This window comes from Solanum stenotomum, chromosome 5 (assembly GCF_019186545.1).
Source record: "Solanum stenotomum isolate F172 chromosome 5, ASM1918654v1, whole genome shotgun sequence".
Taxonomy (NCBI): Eukaryota; Viridiplantae; Streptophyta; class Magnoliopsida; order Solanales; family Solanaceae; genus Solanum; species Solanum stenotomum.
This window is the reverse complement of record NC_064286.1, coordinates 6,282,222-6,298,156: the sequence shown is the minus strand read 5'-3', so window position 1 is coordinate 6,298,156 and position 15,935 is coordinate 6,282,222. Positions and strand designations below refer to the sequence as shown.

At 31.2% G+C, this 15,935-nt stretch overlaps 2 protein-coding genes and 1 non-coding gene across 3 annotated transcripts; all 3 read left to right on the top strand.

Annotated features, from left to right (window-relative positions):
• The first annotated feature begins 4,079 nt into the window (after positions 1-4,079).
• LOC125865176 (dof zinc finger protein DOF2.5-like) lies at positions 4,080-6,026 on the top strand. Its single transcript, XM_049545366.1, has 3 exons — positions 4,080-4,262; positions 4,622-4,833; positions 5,180-6,026. The coding sequence occupies exons 1-3, from the start codon at positions 4,236-4,238 to the stop codon at positions 5,775-5,777; spliced, it is 837 nt and encodes a 278-aa protein (XP_049401323.1). The 5' UTR covers positions 4,080-4,235; the 3' UTR covers positions 5,778-6,026.
• A 3,625-nt stretch (positions 6,027-9,651) lies between these two features.
• TRNAF-GAA (transfer RNA phenylalanine (anticodon GAA)) lies at positions 9,652-9,724 on the top strand. Its single transcript has one exon. It is a non-coding gene; the product is annotated as a tRNA-Phe (tRNA).
• A 301-nt stretch (positions 9,725-10,025) lies between these two features.
• LOC125866293 (probable serine/threonine-protein kinase WNK10) lies at positions 10,026-14,430 on the top strand. The gene is made up of 7 exons (XM_049546630.1): positions 10,026-10,498; positions 11,834-11,871; positions 12,017-12,241; positions 12,316-12,536; positions 12,616-12,773; positions 12,859-13,252; positions 13,337-14,430. Exons 1-7 carry the CDS (start codon positions 10,403-10,405, stop codon positions 14,233-14,235), a joined length of 2,031 nt encoding a protein of 676 aa, XP_049402587.1. The 5' UTR covers positions 10,026-10,402; the 3' UTR covers positions 14,236-14,430.
• The last annotated feature ends 1,505 nt before the right edge of the window (positions 14,431-15,935 follow it).

Genomic DNA, 15,935 nt, shown 5'->3' with positions numbered 1-15,935 from the left:
CTTCCTAAGAAAGGTTAATTACTCATCTCAATGTAATATAGGGATAGCCAAACATACCTCAATATTGAAACATCACTTGAACAATTCTATCGGAGCACTTCATCAACCACACAATCACCGAAACAATCCTTAACTATCAAGAGTGGAAATAGTTTATCAAAAAGACTCCAATGATACCCATATTGATATGATTTGAAATCGGAGATTAATTAGTCAAAATATCACTTTGGAAATTGAAATGCTGAAATCAAATTTTTAGCTGAAAATCAAGTTCTACAAGTAAAGAGGGATTCATGGTTGAAAACCCCATTAAAATCGGTCAAGAAACAAGCTCCAAATAGAAAAATAATAATCTACTTTCATCCTCAGGGGAAAGACCCCCAAAACCCACATTGAAATCAATATTTAAAAGGTGTTTTGGTTGCTTAAAATTAAAGGAAATGATAAGGAGTTGGTAGAGGAACTTACCCACACAAATTTCACTAAGAAAAACTTTTAAGAATCACCTCTTCTCACCTCAAATCGAGAGAAAATGGGAAGAATCCCGAAATTGGCCGGCAAAAAAGGGTCTCAAAGTCGTAAAAGTGACACCATGTTCGCAAAAGCGAACCCCAAATAAATTTTTGACCTTCGCTTTTGCGAACCAGCCTTCGCTTTCGTGAAAGACCACTTGACCTTCCACGAAAGCGAATCAGTTTCACAAACGCGAACCTCGCGAAAGCGAAGCTCCCTTCACGATCGCGAGGTCAATAGATTCTAGAAAAACAACCCACTTTCAAATCATCGAATGGACCCTCGAAATTCGTTCAGGGTTCGATAAAAGTAAATTGGACATGCTAACCCACTAAACTCGACATTCTAGACTCAATGAAATCTTTGAATTTTCAAAAAGAGGTCAAATGATGGAATTACCCTCACGGACCACTCTTAAGTCTTAAAACTCAACTTCTCACCCAAATGCTCAAAACTCAAACCAACGTCTAGAAATTTTTACTAACCATCTAACTAGCTCAAATTTGATGTTCCGGACGCGCTAGAACTGGCGGAATTTCCATCCGATGCTCAAAACTGAAAATGTTGATCAAAGTCAATCCTATCAATAATTCTTAACTCAAGAGGGGTCAAATCACCAAAAACTCACCCGATCTCATCTAGAACCACACCAATCATTCCCAAAACACAAACTAGGCATGAAAATGCTAAGGGGAAGAGCAAAATGGTCGTTCCACATTTAAATTCAAATTCACAAGAAAAGGAACATTACAAAGGTAGTAGTAATAATCTTTTTAATTTATTTCAAGATGAAATGATTTGTTAATGTGGAGTGTGATCATATGACAATTTTTAAAAAATAAAAGAGAGAATGTAGGAGCGAGAATGTATTAAAAAAGAGAGATGTGTTTCTTAAAATAATGAATGATTGGTTAGATATATAAAACTCACACTCCCAATAGTTCAAATATAAAACTAAAATAGAAACAATAATTTAAGTATTTTTTTTACATTTCACTCTTTAATTTATTGAAAGGAAAAAACAAAGGTTCTTGGAAATGTCTTCATCACCTATTCACTCATTTCTATCACTCACTGATTGGTCCCATTTCATTTCTCTTGTCTGTTTAAAGCAATTACTACAACGCAGGGGTAGCGACCGGTTTTTTTATCCGATATCCGTATTAGAGTTCGATTAATTTAGATTTACGTCATATTGTATTTTTTTGCTTTTGATAACATTGCTTAATACCTGTGGCTGGTGGGAGATGACAAATATTTCGTAAAATTAATTAGTCGAGATGTACGAAAGTTGATCCAGACACCATGATCATAAAAAAAGGTAAATGATATTGCAAATTGTGAGTAGAAACAAAAGCAAAATAGTGGTAAGTTGATATGGTTGGTATAAAACTCTTGATGTCTTTTTTCATAATAAGATCGTAAAGAATGCTTTAGACAATAGTAAAGGGAAACATTGAAAAGGACATATTGACATTGATATTGTGTGATACTTATTAATGAAGTGATTACATATATTTTTTAACAAAAAGAAGAAAAAGAGAAACAAAAGATAGAACATTTGGATCAAGTTGCCAAAAGTGACAAAAGGATGTGAACATGCAAACAATTGAGTGTTTCTAAGGATTGAACATAATCTTCCCAACTAGTAAGGAAATGTTGTTGCCAAAAAGTTTCAAATATCATTAACAATACAAAAAAAAAGGTGATTTAGTGTTTGCCAAGTAAAATAGCCTTTTAAATACCTAATTAATATGTCTTTCTCGATATAAGATCAACAACTTTATTATAAAGCTACAAACTAGGAGTAAAGAAACTTAGAAGGCGGAAGAAATTGACGACACTTTAAATTTGTCAATAAATTTTATTATAGGCATAACTGTTAATTAGTGCTATATACCTGTAGTACTTTATCTTTTATATATTCTCTCATTCATATATTAATTGATTTTTAAGGTTGACACTCATTAAAAACTGATTTTCATAGTATTAATTAAAAGGTTATTTGATTAAATTATCTTTTTATATACTAAAAAGTATTAAAAGACCTTTTAGAACTATTTTCAAATCATTATTAGATAAGGGTAAGTCGGACAACAATTAATATATTCTTTGTTTTTCATAAATTAATGAGAAATTTCACAAGACACAACATGCAACAATACTTTCAATAATTACATATTATGTCTTAGTTTAAAGTTGAATACGATGTATTTGTCTTTGTTTTTCACAATTTGAATTTTAAGTTCTATACTTGTATCTAATACATAAATACATATGTCTATGTGTATGTTGTATTCTTTTTATACTGATGTGTATCTATTTATACATGATCTAGAGAGTTATAAGCTAAGCTAACACTGTGATGTTTTGATAAATTTTTTTTTTTTTTAATGATAGGGAAACTCACAGTCGCTACTCTTTGGGTGCGCATAGGTAAAACCCCCACTCCTATACAATAGCTCGCAAACCACATAGGAGAGGTAATCCGCACTAAGCAAGCCTGATGTGACGAGCTCGATCCAGAAGACAAACCCCTTGCTTTCGCTGGCAAGGGGTTTCAAACTTGAGACCTCCAACATGAAAGTCCCAAGCTCAGATTAACCAAGGTAACTAACATATGCAAGACTCAAATATACGATACATGTCTCAAATAAAAATTGATAGTGATTATGACAAAAAATTACTAAGAATCAAATCCTTAACATGTCTACTACAAAAAAATGTTATCAAAAGTATCTATGCACAAATAAAGCTTCTCACTGATATTATTAAAGACATTCACACATAGAGAGAAGAGAGCATACAAAGAGGTGAATATTCAATGTGTTTTGTGTGTGTGCTTTGTTTATCGAGTTGTAACCTATAATTATAACTCAAATTTGATTATCAAGTTGTAACCTAAAATTATAACTCAAATTTAATACTTCCTCTGTCCCTAATTACTTGTCCAGATTTCCTTTTTTAGTTGTCCCTAATTACTCATCCATTTTGACAAATTCAGAAAAGACAATATTTTTTTACCTATTATACCCTCAATTAATTACTTTGAAAAAGATAGAACTTCTTGAAAATCTCAAGTTTTTAATTCATCCACTTCATAATTAATAGGGGTAAAATAGTAAATTCATTATGTAATTATTGTTTTATTTATAAGGAACCAATACACAACTATCTAATGGAAATCCAAATTTAAGGCACTTAGTCTCTCTTAATAGGTGTGCCAATTTAAAAAATAGACAAATAATTAGGACGGAGGGAGTAATAATTTGGAAGAAAAATCTTACAAAGTAGGCCAACATTTTTCAATATTCCAGAGAAGTTTTTCCACATACTTTAACAATACACTATACATATTATATTATATTATTAAATTATAAATAAGAGAAAGGAGCAGTAAAAATGAAATGACAAAAGAAGATTTAAGAATCAGAAGACCCCCATCATATGGTCAAAAAGTAGAAAGCCACCATACGGCATCCATTCATAATTCCACTCACAAGGCTTAAAATAAGATTATTGATGAAATTTCACACCCAAAAATAACAATAAAGTATAGTGATTTCACAAGGTGTAGTCAAAAAGTAAACCAACCCCATAAAAGCCAACTCACAAACAACTCAAAAACATTCTTTCTTCCTTTAAACAAAGGACAAAGCAGGTGATCTTTTTTTGTTCTTGAGAAGACATCATCTTATATTGCTTTTCTTCTCTCACTTTTTATGGATACTACTACTCAATGGACACAGGTTGGTACAAAATTATGTTCATTAAATTACTTGTGGATATATGAATTCTTTGCTCAACAACTCTTTTTTTCTTGTTAGATAATTTTATCTTCTTGAAATGAATGATGTTCAAAAATTGAATTTTTATTTTCAATCTATGTTCATATTATTTACTCATGAAAATAGTGCACTTTTTTCTTAGTTCCCCCTTTATTACACACAGATATGATTAGGAGATAAAGCTTAGGGAAAAAGTTGTTCTTAGTAATTATTATTTGTCCACTTTTTTAGTTTCCTTTAGTTTAATTTCAAAGGTGAAATTAAAGTAGTTGTAATCCATCTTTTTGTTTCACTTTTTGTGTGAATTGTGTAATTTTCAGGATATTGGACTTGTAACATCCAATATGGCTACACAAATAGCTCCACCTAATGTTACATGTTCAAGAACATCTTCTACAATGGAGAAAAAAGTCAGGCCACAAAAAGATCAAGTTGTAAATTGTCCAAGGTGCAATTCAACAAATACCAAATTTTGTTACTACAACAACTATAGTCTTACTCAACCAAGATACTTTTGCAAGACTTGTAGAAGGTATGATTCATGAAGTCTGTGATCGTCTCACTTATAAACTTAAATTGTTAAAGATATACTTTTTTTGTTACTACTAATTAAATTGTAGTAGTTGGAGCGCTTACTTGCTACCTAGTAGTAACGGGGCCAGTTCAGTTGAAAATCTTTGTCAAAAAATTTCACTATGTAAAAATAAGATAAAAATAATTCATTTTGTTATTATTGAATTCCCTTGACAGAGGGGAAGATTCTAGTTTAGCGGTAAAAATGGTTCAAAAGTTACTTTAAGTGTGACATTATTGTTTAATTTTCTTTTTTTCTAAATTCAAATTTTTGAGTTCGTCACTGAGTTATATCTCATCAACAGGTATTGGACAGAAGGTGGTACACTAAGAAATGTTCCAGTTGGAGGTGGTTCAAGGAAGAATAGAAGATGTTCAATATTATCATCATCCTCATCATCATTATCATCATCTTCTCAAAAGCTTCTTGATCTAAACCCTAATCCAAGTCTTAGTTCTCTTCAAAACCCTAGTTACAATCTTAATCTTGGAAGTAACCAAGATCTTAATCTAGGGTTTCCATCTATTAACATACATGATCATAATAATTACTTTCGTGGCATGCCACAATTTCTTGAATTTCCTAAAATGGACAAGGGCAATAATGGAATCGATCATTTTTCAACTTCAACTTCAAATACTACTCCAGTTTCAGCTCTTGATCTTCTTCGAACGGGGATTGCTTCAAGAGGTTTAAGTGCATTTATATCTTCATCATCACCAGCAACACCAGATTTAAACGCGTTGTACACATCAAGTGAGGTTCAAGAAAATGGTGCAAAAATGATGTTCCCATTTGGATGCTTGAATAATCATAATAATAGTGAGAGTAAAGGGCAAGAGAATTCATCAAGTGTTGGCTATTGGAATGATGGAATGTTAGGTGGAGGAGGAACACGGTGAATAAGGAATTGAAAGAAAATATTGTGCAAAAATCTCACTTTGTAATTGTTTTTTTTTGGATGTTGTTATATTGTTTTTTTTTATCATTGGACATGCTTTGATCATTAATTTGTTTGGAACTAGATAGAAGATAGATCTAGTTTCCTTGTTATTCACTTTACTCTTTGATAAGTGTTTCTAATGTGTGGATCATAACAACTTTTTTCTTGTTTGTTCTATATACTCTCAACTATGTAAATATCATTTTTTCCCTTTTCTGATCGGTTAAGTTTTTAGATGAGATGATAATACAACTTCAATAATATGGTATCCAAGCAAGGAGAACTCCTGAGTTGGAATCTCAGGAAGGCATATTCAAGACATAATTACGTAAATAAAATATGCACTTTCTAATAGATTATATTAATTTTTTTATCTCAAAAAAAAAAGAAAAGATTATATTAATTTTAGATGAGATGGTCACAGTCTAACTTTATAGGCTATTGCCTCGCGTATGTTTCATTTTACCATTTCTTGGTAAGTGGCACAAAAATAACAATAATGATATATTCAATGCAATTTTATAAGTGAAGCATGAAGATGGTAAAGTATACATCGATCTTACTCTAATCTTGAGTGATTAAAAAATTATTTATGATAGACCTTAACTCACGGAAAAACATTTCAAAAACAAGTAGAAAAAGGAAATTTGCAAAAGTAAAAAAGCCATAACAAAGTGAAACTACTACATACATAAATCATGACAAAACATTCTGAAACAAGAAACAATAATTACAAAATTTATAAGCAGCATATAGTTTTATATATTATAAGATGGATAATTTTATTTTTTTGACATAATAGATTAAGCGTGAAGAAAAAGAAAACAGATCAAAGTCATTTCTTTTTATAATAAATTAAAAAAATAAAATGGTTGGCATTATTGGTTTGATCTGTCACCTTTTTTTTCCATCTCGTGCTTGTAATCAGTTTGTGAGGTGGACTACACGAGTCATTCTTCTATAAAGGGGCATATATACACCTTATTTTTATGATTTAAAGGAGATATACTTTTTGATATATATATATATATTGATAATGTAGTAAATGATATACATTTATCTTTTTCATTAACAGATTTATATTTATTGAAAATTCTTGAAAACTAATTTAAGTTCAAAAATGTTATGACTTAAAAAAAAATAACTCACCTGTTTTTTTTTTTTTTTTTTTTGTGATACTGGATGTTCATTTGGGTTTGGTCTAGAGAGGTAAAGAAAAATAGGTGAGGTAATTTTTCAAAATAATGTGGCATTTTGGGATTAAAAATCAATTTTAGAATTTTTTAAAAAAATTGTAGAAAATATAGATTTGTTAATGAAAATGGTAAATATACATCATTTTGTTATACACATTAAATTTTCAACAAAAACTATATCAGCTTTAAAATTACAAAATTAAATAATACTATTTATCCCTTTTCCCTAATTATAATTATAAAGGCTTTTGTTTGGAATAATTCGACAAGTAATACATGATTCTAGTATCGATGCTGACAAGGAGGGAGCAACTTTTCAATATCGGATAGTTTAACTCTAGTAGGTTACTCAACTAGTATTTTAGTTGATTGTAATGCTTCTAGCCACCGGTCTTCTGACTCCTTTTCAATCAAAAAAGAAAAAGGAATATTTTGCAATGTAATAGTAATAGCTTACATGACTCTCGGAATTTGTCAAAAATATTTGCTAAATAATGACAAATTGTAAGTACTATTTTAGTGAAGTCAAGATTTTTAATTTATGAATTTTAAATTATATTATTTATTAAAATCTAATTGTCGAATTTATAACATGGAATTCCAAACAGTTATGGAGGCATTTGTTTATGAAATGTGCTTTTTAATTTATGAAATGATTTTTTGCAAAAAACATGTTTGTTAATATATACTATTATTTTTGTCCAAGAAATTTTTAATTTTAACAAAATGCAATAGGAAATCCCGATGGCTTTAGTCTTATAGCTATACTTACGAGTAGAGTTGCGTATCGGTCGTTTTAAAGTTTAACAGTTCGACTTATTGATAATGGGTTTGTAGACATGCTAAACTATTATAGAACAATTAAGATATTAACTTATCAGTTATCGATTATCGGTCTAACTGTACTTAAGATTTGACACAAAAGAAAACATTGAAAACCACTTTAAAACAATGTGATAGAATGAACTATGCACATGAGTTGACAAATTGCATCTGGCTCAAAAGCAACACTGTTACATTGAATGATCGAAAGTTTGAGACAACTAGAAATAAAAGTATGAAACTAAGCTCTAAGTCAAAGATTTTATATACCAAATGGTACGTATAAATATAATTATTTAATTTACTATTGGATAATTGGTTAATTCGTTAAAGACCGATAATCCAAAATCGCTAATAACTCATTAATGTTAAACCAATAATAACTTTTTTTCTGTTCAAATTATCGATTTTTATTCAATTTTGAACCACCCTACGCACTAGTATGTTGTACGAATATATTCACTTTTTTGAATATTTAGTGGATAAGTATTTAATCATTCATTAAATTTTTTAAAAATAAAATACATTGACCATAATAATTTGAGTTTGAAATTGCTCTGTTTTTTAAATCTTGAAAAGTAAATTTCATTAAAGAAAACTGTATAGAGGGGTTGAAATATAATCAAGTAGCCAAGAGGACCTTTTTCTTGAATGATGAGGTCTAATCCACCTTTGCACCGATCATACAAATAAATCCACTTTTAAAAATATTTAATAATAATAATAATTAAAAAAATACTTGCCTTTTGACTTATTTGTTTCATTCTAATAAATGTCCTTTTTAGAAAAATGGCGTATATTATAATTATTTTTAACTTTCTTAAATTAGTTTTTGTTTTTCACGATGTTTAAGAAAGAATATTTTTTGAACTTATGATTTTAGATATACTATGAAATTTCTGTGGATCATAAAATCATGTGAAAACCAATTGAATATACAAACCAACTTCTGGTTTACAAAATCGCAATGTAATATTCAATTCATTTGCTCAACCTAATGGATTAGGGTGGTAAAATCAAATTCAATCCGTTTCATTCACCTAATTCATTTAAGTTTGGACGGGTTAGGTTGATATGTAATTCTAATTGGCTCATGAGACATTTTGTCAAAATATTTTCTTAAAAATTATTTTTCAATTTGATATGCTATATATAGTCATATTAAAGAAAAATAATAATTTTAGGCATTAAAATATTTTAAAAGAACAAATAAAACAATTAAGCTTGGTAAAAATTGGATTGGGTTGAGTTTTGACCTGTTATATAACCATCTAACCCATTTTGACCCAAACAAATTTGAGTTGGGTTAGATCTTGACCCAATTATTGTCTTAACCTGTTATGACCCGCCCAAATTCAACTCAACCCGATCAATTGTTATTCCTAAGCAAATCCAATTGAATATATAAATTAATCTTTCGGATGGTTGAGACATGACTATCAATTTTTCAAAATCAAAATATTATATTATTAATAGAAGATAAAAAAAAAAAAAGAGAGAGAATGTGAAGTAAATAACCATACATATTTATTATTGAAGAAGCTCATAATATCATATGATTTTTATTTTAATGTATCGTCTCCTTGATCTTGATTATCATACTATCATTATTTTTGTATATTAAAACTGTTAATTGAATTCAAATCAGACTAGAATAATGTACCTTTAAATTATCAAGCACTATAATAATTATTATTTTTTAAAAAACTCACATAAATAGTAAATTACTATATTGAAAAATAAAAAATGTCATTTATATTTACTCTTAAAAAGAAACAAATATATTATATATTATGTTAAATTTTATATCAACAAGCGGGGATAGCTCAGTTGGGAGAGCGTCAGACTGAAGATCTGAAGGTCACGTGTTCGATCCACGTTCACCGCATAAATTTTTTTTATCTTATAATTCAAATGCATTTTTTTTTTTTCTGTTTTTCTATTTAACCTTATAATTCAAATGTATTTTTTTTTCCTGTTTTTATCTTATAATTCAAATGCATTTTTTTTTCCTGTTTTTCTATTTAACCTTATAATTCAAATGTATTTTTTTTTTCCTGTTTTTCTATTTACGTTACATTATGGAATATACAAAAAAACATATGAACTAAAAACAGATCCCAAGTGTTTGTTTCCTTTTATTTAGCAATCAAATTCCCTTTTAACAAACCTTCCGTTTCTCCATTTTTTTCGTTTTATCCCATTTTTTTCTAATCAACATTTTATATGTTGATGCTATTTTTTGATATCATCACAACAATTGAGTAAAGCAAATTACGTGCTAGTTGTTGTATGCCTTGAATGAAGAAGACTTGTAAAAATTCGTTTTATAATGGAGAATGGTATGGAAACAAGAATCACATCTGACAATTGTATATTTCATTCGACGAATTGGGTGGATCTCAATGATACCCACCAATGTCGATTCCGACGACAATTCTTCTTCCTCCCTGGCCTTTTGAGTCATTCAAAAAAATCACTTTTTCTTGATGAAATCCTCTTTTGTCTTTGAGTAAAATCTTGTTTCTTCGTCGTCGTCGTTGTGTTTTCTTTTTGTTCAACAGAAATGGTTTCTCGGGCTGGAATTGGAAATTGGGCTAATGAGACATTCAATTTGCAACATGACTATGTTGACAAAGATCCCAATGGGCGCTATGTTAGGGTAATTCGTTTACATTTCTATATTACTTATTCAAGTTTTGATTTTGGTACGAAGGAAAATGTTTTATTAGAAAATAAATAGTATTTCCAAAGTATATTTGTATATAATCTAGTAGGGGTAGGGATGTGACGTGGTGGGGATGGGGCTTAGGGTGTGTTGTGGAGGGTGGAGAGGAGACAAACAATGTGGAATGTTAGTTGTGGAGCTAGCTTTTTCTACTTTCGCTAGAGAAAATACTTTTTTTTAAAAAAACTGAGAAGCAAGTTTCAAGTACCTAGGGTCAGTTATTCAAGGTTACAAAGAGATTGAGGAGGATGTCACACATCGTAATAGGGCGAGGAGGATAAAATGGAGGCTCGCATCCGGTGTTCTTTGTGATAAGAATGTGAGTGATTGTTACGCCGACTATGTTATATGAGATGGAGTATTGGTCAGTCAAGAATTTCTATGTTTAGAAAATGAGAGTAGCTTGAGATGAGGATGCTGAGATAGATGTTTAGGCACACCATGAATGATAAGATTAGGAATGAAGTTGTTTGAGCCAAGGTAGAAATGGCCCTCGTGGAGGATAAGATGTGGGAAGTAAGGTTGCGATGATTCGGGTGTGTGACGAGGAAATGTGCAGATGTCCCAATGAGTTGGGTGCATGAGACTGGTCATTGAGGGCTTGAAGAGGGGTAAAGGTAGACCTAAGAAGTATTTGGGTGAGGTAACTAGACAGGCCATGGCGTAGCTTCAGCTCACCGGAAAAAAACCCCGACTATACTTGGGTTGGTTTGGTTTTAACTAAAAAAGGTCAATCCGAGACCAAACCAATCTGACATTATATATATATATATATAAAACAAAAAATTTTAAAATTTATTTTATCCATAAAAGTATTTATTTTGATGTAATTTCTAAATATTACTTATACGTTTTCATAATTTTTATCTTTTAACATATTTTTTGAAATTTTTTTTGACACTTAGAATTTTGAGTGGTCTAATAAAGGTTATAATCTATAGATATTAATAATTCTAATAAAGCTCAATTCAAAATCAAATGAATACTTCAACACTAAGAATGACAATAATGTTGAATAATTGTTCTTTAGTTTTACATTGGTTTAGACATTTAAAATAACCTAATTTTAATATTTATTTAATGTTTAATCATATAACTAATACTTATGAGACTTATTTTAGCATGATTTAGTACTTTTAAATTATGATCATTTTCATTATGACTTATCAATTTACAATATTTATTTTATACAATTTCATTACTATTTTTTATTGAATATTTTAGAGTCATCACTCATCTCATAAATTATGCTTTTGTTTTCTCTTACAGTATAATGAGGTATTGGGAAAGGGAGCATTCAAGACTGTGTATGTTCTTCACCTTTTGTCTCTTTTTTTTTTTGGTTTTCATTTTGATCTCTGAATTTAATATAGCTAAATATAATTGAGAATTCTTTTAATTGAAATAATTAAGTTGTTTTGTCTTGTTCTTGAATTCTGTTTTTTTTTTTAGCTACAAGGCATTTGATCTACTTGAGGGCATTGAAGTTGCATGGAGTCGAGTGAAAATTGAGGACGTGCAGTCATCAGAAAGTTTGGAAAAATTGTATTCAGAGATTGATCTTCTAAGACAATTGAAACATGAAAATGTAATGAAGTTATACGATTCGTGGATCGATCACAAGAAGAAGACAGTTAACATGATCACTGAGCTCTTCACGTCTGGGAACCTGAGGCAGTGAGTTTTCTTGATAGTTGCTTCATTTGCTTATTCTATTTTTCTTTAAAATGGTAGTTTATTCGTGAATGTAGATACCGTAACAAGTATAAAAGTGTTGATATGAAGGCTATAAAGAATTGGGCAAGGCAGGTTCTTGAAGGTTTGGAGTATCTCCATAGTCAGAATCCACCTATCATTCATCGAGACTTGAAATGTGATAATATATTTGTCAATGGAAATCATGGGGAAATCAAGATTGGTGATCTTGGATTGGCAACTATTATGAAGCAGCCAACTGCTAAGAGTGTTATTGGTATGGTTGTTTCTTGTAGTATATAATCTTTTACAAAATTCTTTCTCCAGTACTGACTTTATTTATTGATATACCTAAGGGACCCCTGAATTCATGGCCCCGGAGCTCTACGAAGAAGAGTATAATGAACTAATAGATATATATTCTTTCGGAATGTGTATGTTGGAAATGGTAACTTTTGAATACCCTTACAGCGAGTGCAAGAATTCTGCCCAAATTTATAAGAAAGTTAGCTCAGTAAGTTCTATAATTCAATGTTTAAATTTGTGTTCCGTTTGTAATTGTGTCATTTTGTCGATCTAAAAGAACATTGCATTATCAGGGCGTTAAACCTGCTTCCCTCGGTAAAGTAATCGATGCTGAAGTCAAAGAATTCATTGAAAAATGCTTGGTTGCAGCATCTGAGAGATTGTCAGCTAGGGACCTCCTGAAAGATCCGTTTCTTCAATTTGAAAACTTGGAGGAGTCAGTCGATAATCAAATTCAGTTACCTAAGCAAAGTCCTACATCCTTGAGTTTATCGAAACCTTTACCTCAGCCCATGGATGTGGATTTCGAGTCTAACCAATCTACATATACGGATTCTAGTTGTGGAAGTCCTAGTGTTCCAGGTTTGGAATTCCAGAGATGTCATCAGAATAATGAATTCAAATTAATGGGGAAGAAGAATGATGCCAACTCAATTTCGTTGACCTTGCGAATCAGAGATCCTGCTGGTAAGTATATGAATATCAATTCGTTATTTTTGAGGGAATCAGATATCCTCTTTCTTATTCCAAACATTTGGTTATCGCGCGCAGGTAGTGTTAGAAATATACATTTCATTTTCTATCTTGAAACTGACACTGCACCGTTAGTTGCGGCTGAGATGGTTGAACACTTGCAGCTATCTGATCATGATGTAGCTTTTATTGCTGACTTTATTGATCACCTAGTAATGAAGATATTTCCTGCTTGGAATCCGTCTTCTGGTGACCATTCTAGTGGGGGGAGAAATCCAAGCAAACAACCTCAAGAAAGCTTAAACATGTCTTCAAATTCATGGCAAACAGACGTGAGTGGTTGCTTGTCCAAGTCCATAGGTCACCAAGGTGTTATTTCTGACTTTAACGTGGAAACTCAAGTTGGTGCTCGAAGTGATAAAGGTGAATTGTATGTGAATTCAGATGACGCTTCTCATCATGTTACATTTGCTTCCCCATCGCGCTTGACGCTTGTGGATGATGGAAAATCTCAACAATCAGTTGTTTATAGAGTAATGGCTGAAGATGCTACTGTATGCTCTGATGATCATATTAACGATGGATTTCCTAGAAGTTGTAGTACAAACATCTCGGAGATGGATTTTAGGTACTTGTTTCACGATGAATGGACAACGCAGGAAAACAACAGTGATGTTGCAGAACGCATACCATCAAATGAATATGGAAAGGATTCAGAAATGACTCATTCAGATATCAACAAAATGTCAAGTGGTTCTTTCTCTTCTTTAATTGAGAAAGATGAGGATACAGAGCTAAAGTTGGAGATGAAAGCAATTGATTTGCAATATCAGCAGTGGTTTCAGGAACTCTCGACGATGAAGGAGGAGGAACTAGAAAACTGCAGGAAGAGATGGAAGACTAAGAAAGTTGGCAAGCAACTGATCAATACTGGATGCATTGCCAACTTTCTTCAAATATCTGAGTTTGTCTTATAGATTAATGATTCCGATGAAGACTAGTATTCGTTTTTCTTCTTTTCCTACGCTTAAATCTATATAACTTCCATCCTTGAAGGATCTTGTGGTCTCATTCTAATAGACCTAAGAGGGATCACTTTATACGCGGATATTTTGGTAGGTGGAGATCATACTATATAACTGTGTACATTGTTGTACGCTCTTTGTTTCTACATTGGCTCTGTTCTGTTGGCCACTGTTTGCCTGAGTGTGCCCTTTAGTTCTAATCTGCAGTCTCTTGCTAGTTGTAAAAGAGGCAAGTGGCTCGTGAGATTTACATCTATATTGCCTACAACAACAACATATCCAAGGGGTTTGGGGAGGATAAAATGTACGTAGACCTTGCCGTGAAAAGGTCCCTCAAGTCATTCACATCTATGTTGCCTAAAATGAGTTATATGAATTACTGCATCTTTTATGTAAACAATGCCATTGTGGAGTCATGACTCGCATGATTTGATCTAGAAAATTCTTAGTCTTTTTGCCCCTAATACTCTCGCCAGCCCAAGAGAACGGTATTTCTCTTTATATCTAAAAAATTCTTGGTCTTTTTGCCCTAATACCATCACTAGTTCAAGAGAACTATCTTTCTCTTTATATCTAGAAAATCCTTTATCTTTTTGCCCTAGCACTCTCGACAACCCAAGAGAATGGTCTATCTTTCTCCTTATTATATCTAAAAAAATTCTTGTTTTTTCTATCCTAATACTCTCGCCAGCCTAATATAACTATCTTTCTCTTTATATCTAGAAAATCCTTCATCTTTTTGTCCCAGTACTCTTGACAACCCAAGAGAAGGATCTTTCTCTTTATATTTAGAAAATTCTTGGTCTTTTTGCCCTAATACCCTCACTAGTTCAAGAGAACTATCTATCTTTGTCTTTATATCTAGAAAATCCTTTATCTTTTTGCCCTAGTACTCTCGACAACCCAAGAGAATGGTCTATCTTTCTCCTTATTTCTAGAAAATTCTTGTTTTTTTTATCTTAATACTCTCGCCAGCCTAAGAGAACTATCTTTCTCTTTATATCTAGAAAATCCTTGATTTTTTTGTCCCAGTACTCTTGACAGCCCAATAGAACGGTCTATCTTTCTCTTTATATCTAGAAAATTCTTTATCTTTCTGCCCTAATACTCTCGCTAGCTCAAGAGAGCTGTCTATCTTTTTCTCTTTATATCTATAAAATTTTTGATTTTTTGCTCTAATACTCTCGCCCGCACAAGAGCACTGTCTATCTTTCTATTTATATGCAATATTCTCGTCTTTGCCTTTTTTGTAGCCATGAGCCTATAAGTTTGCACACTATCAAAAGCAGAGAAATCACCAAAGTCAAAAGGTTCATTTTTGCTTTACCTTACTTTCTTGTAGCAATTGAACCAAATATTATATTAGACAAATGTGAAACTTATTGGGACAACACAAGTTCAATAAAAAGTATATAGAATTTCATATTCACTTTTGAAAGAAATTGTACAATAAAAGATAAGAATATTACAACTTACAAGAAGATAAACATGTAGAAATTCCATTTAATTACAAGAAATTCCTATTAATATTCTCCATTTGCGGGCAAAGAAAGAAGAGGCCAAAATTGCAAATAATTTCTCAAATTGATGTGATTATTATCAATAGAGAATGTACCATATGAAACAATTAGATAAGAAAACAAGCCTTTTTC

What these genes read in the sequence shown, in the direction of transcription:
- LOC125866293 (XM_049546630.1), top strand. Translation starts at nt 10,403, where the DNA reads ATGGTTTCTCGGGCTGGAATTGGAAATTGGGCTAATGAGACATTCAAT. An exon ending in CCAATGGGCGCTATGTTAGG is followed by an intron (nt 10,499 to 11,833) that starts GTAATTCGTTTA and finishes TTTCTCTTACAG; the next exon opens with TATAATGAGGTATTGGGAAA. An exon ending in GCGAATCAGAGATCCTGCTG is followed by an intron (nt 13,253 to 13,336) that starts GTAAGTATATGA and finishes TATCGCGCGCAG; the next exon opens with GTAGTGTTAGAAATATACAT.
- LOC125865176 (XM_049545366.1), top strand. Translation starts at nt 4,236, where the DNA reads ATGGATACTACTACTCAATGGACACAG. An exon ending in CTACTACTCAATGGACACAG is followed by an intron (nt 4,263 to 4,621) that starts GTTGGTACAAAA and finishes TGTAATTTTCAG; the next exon opens with GATATTGGACTTGTAACATC. An exon ending in TTTTGCAAGACTTGTAGAAG is followed by an intron (nt 4,834 to 5,179) that starts GTATGATTCATG and finishes TCTCATCAACAG; the next exon opens with GTATTGGACAGAAGGTGGTA.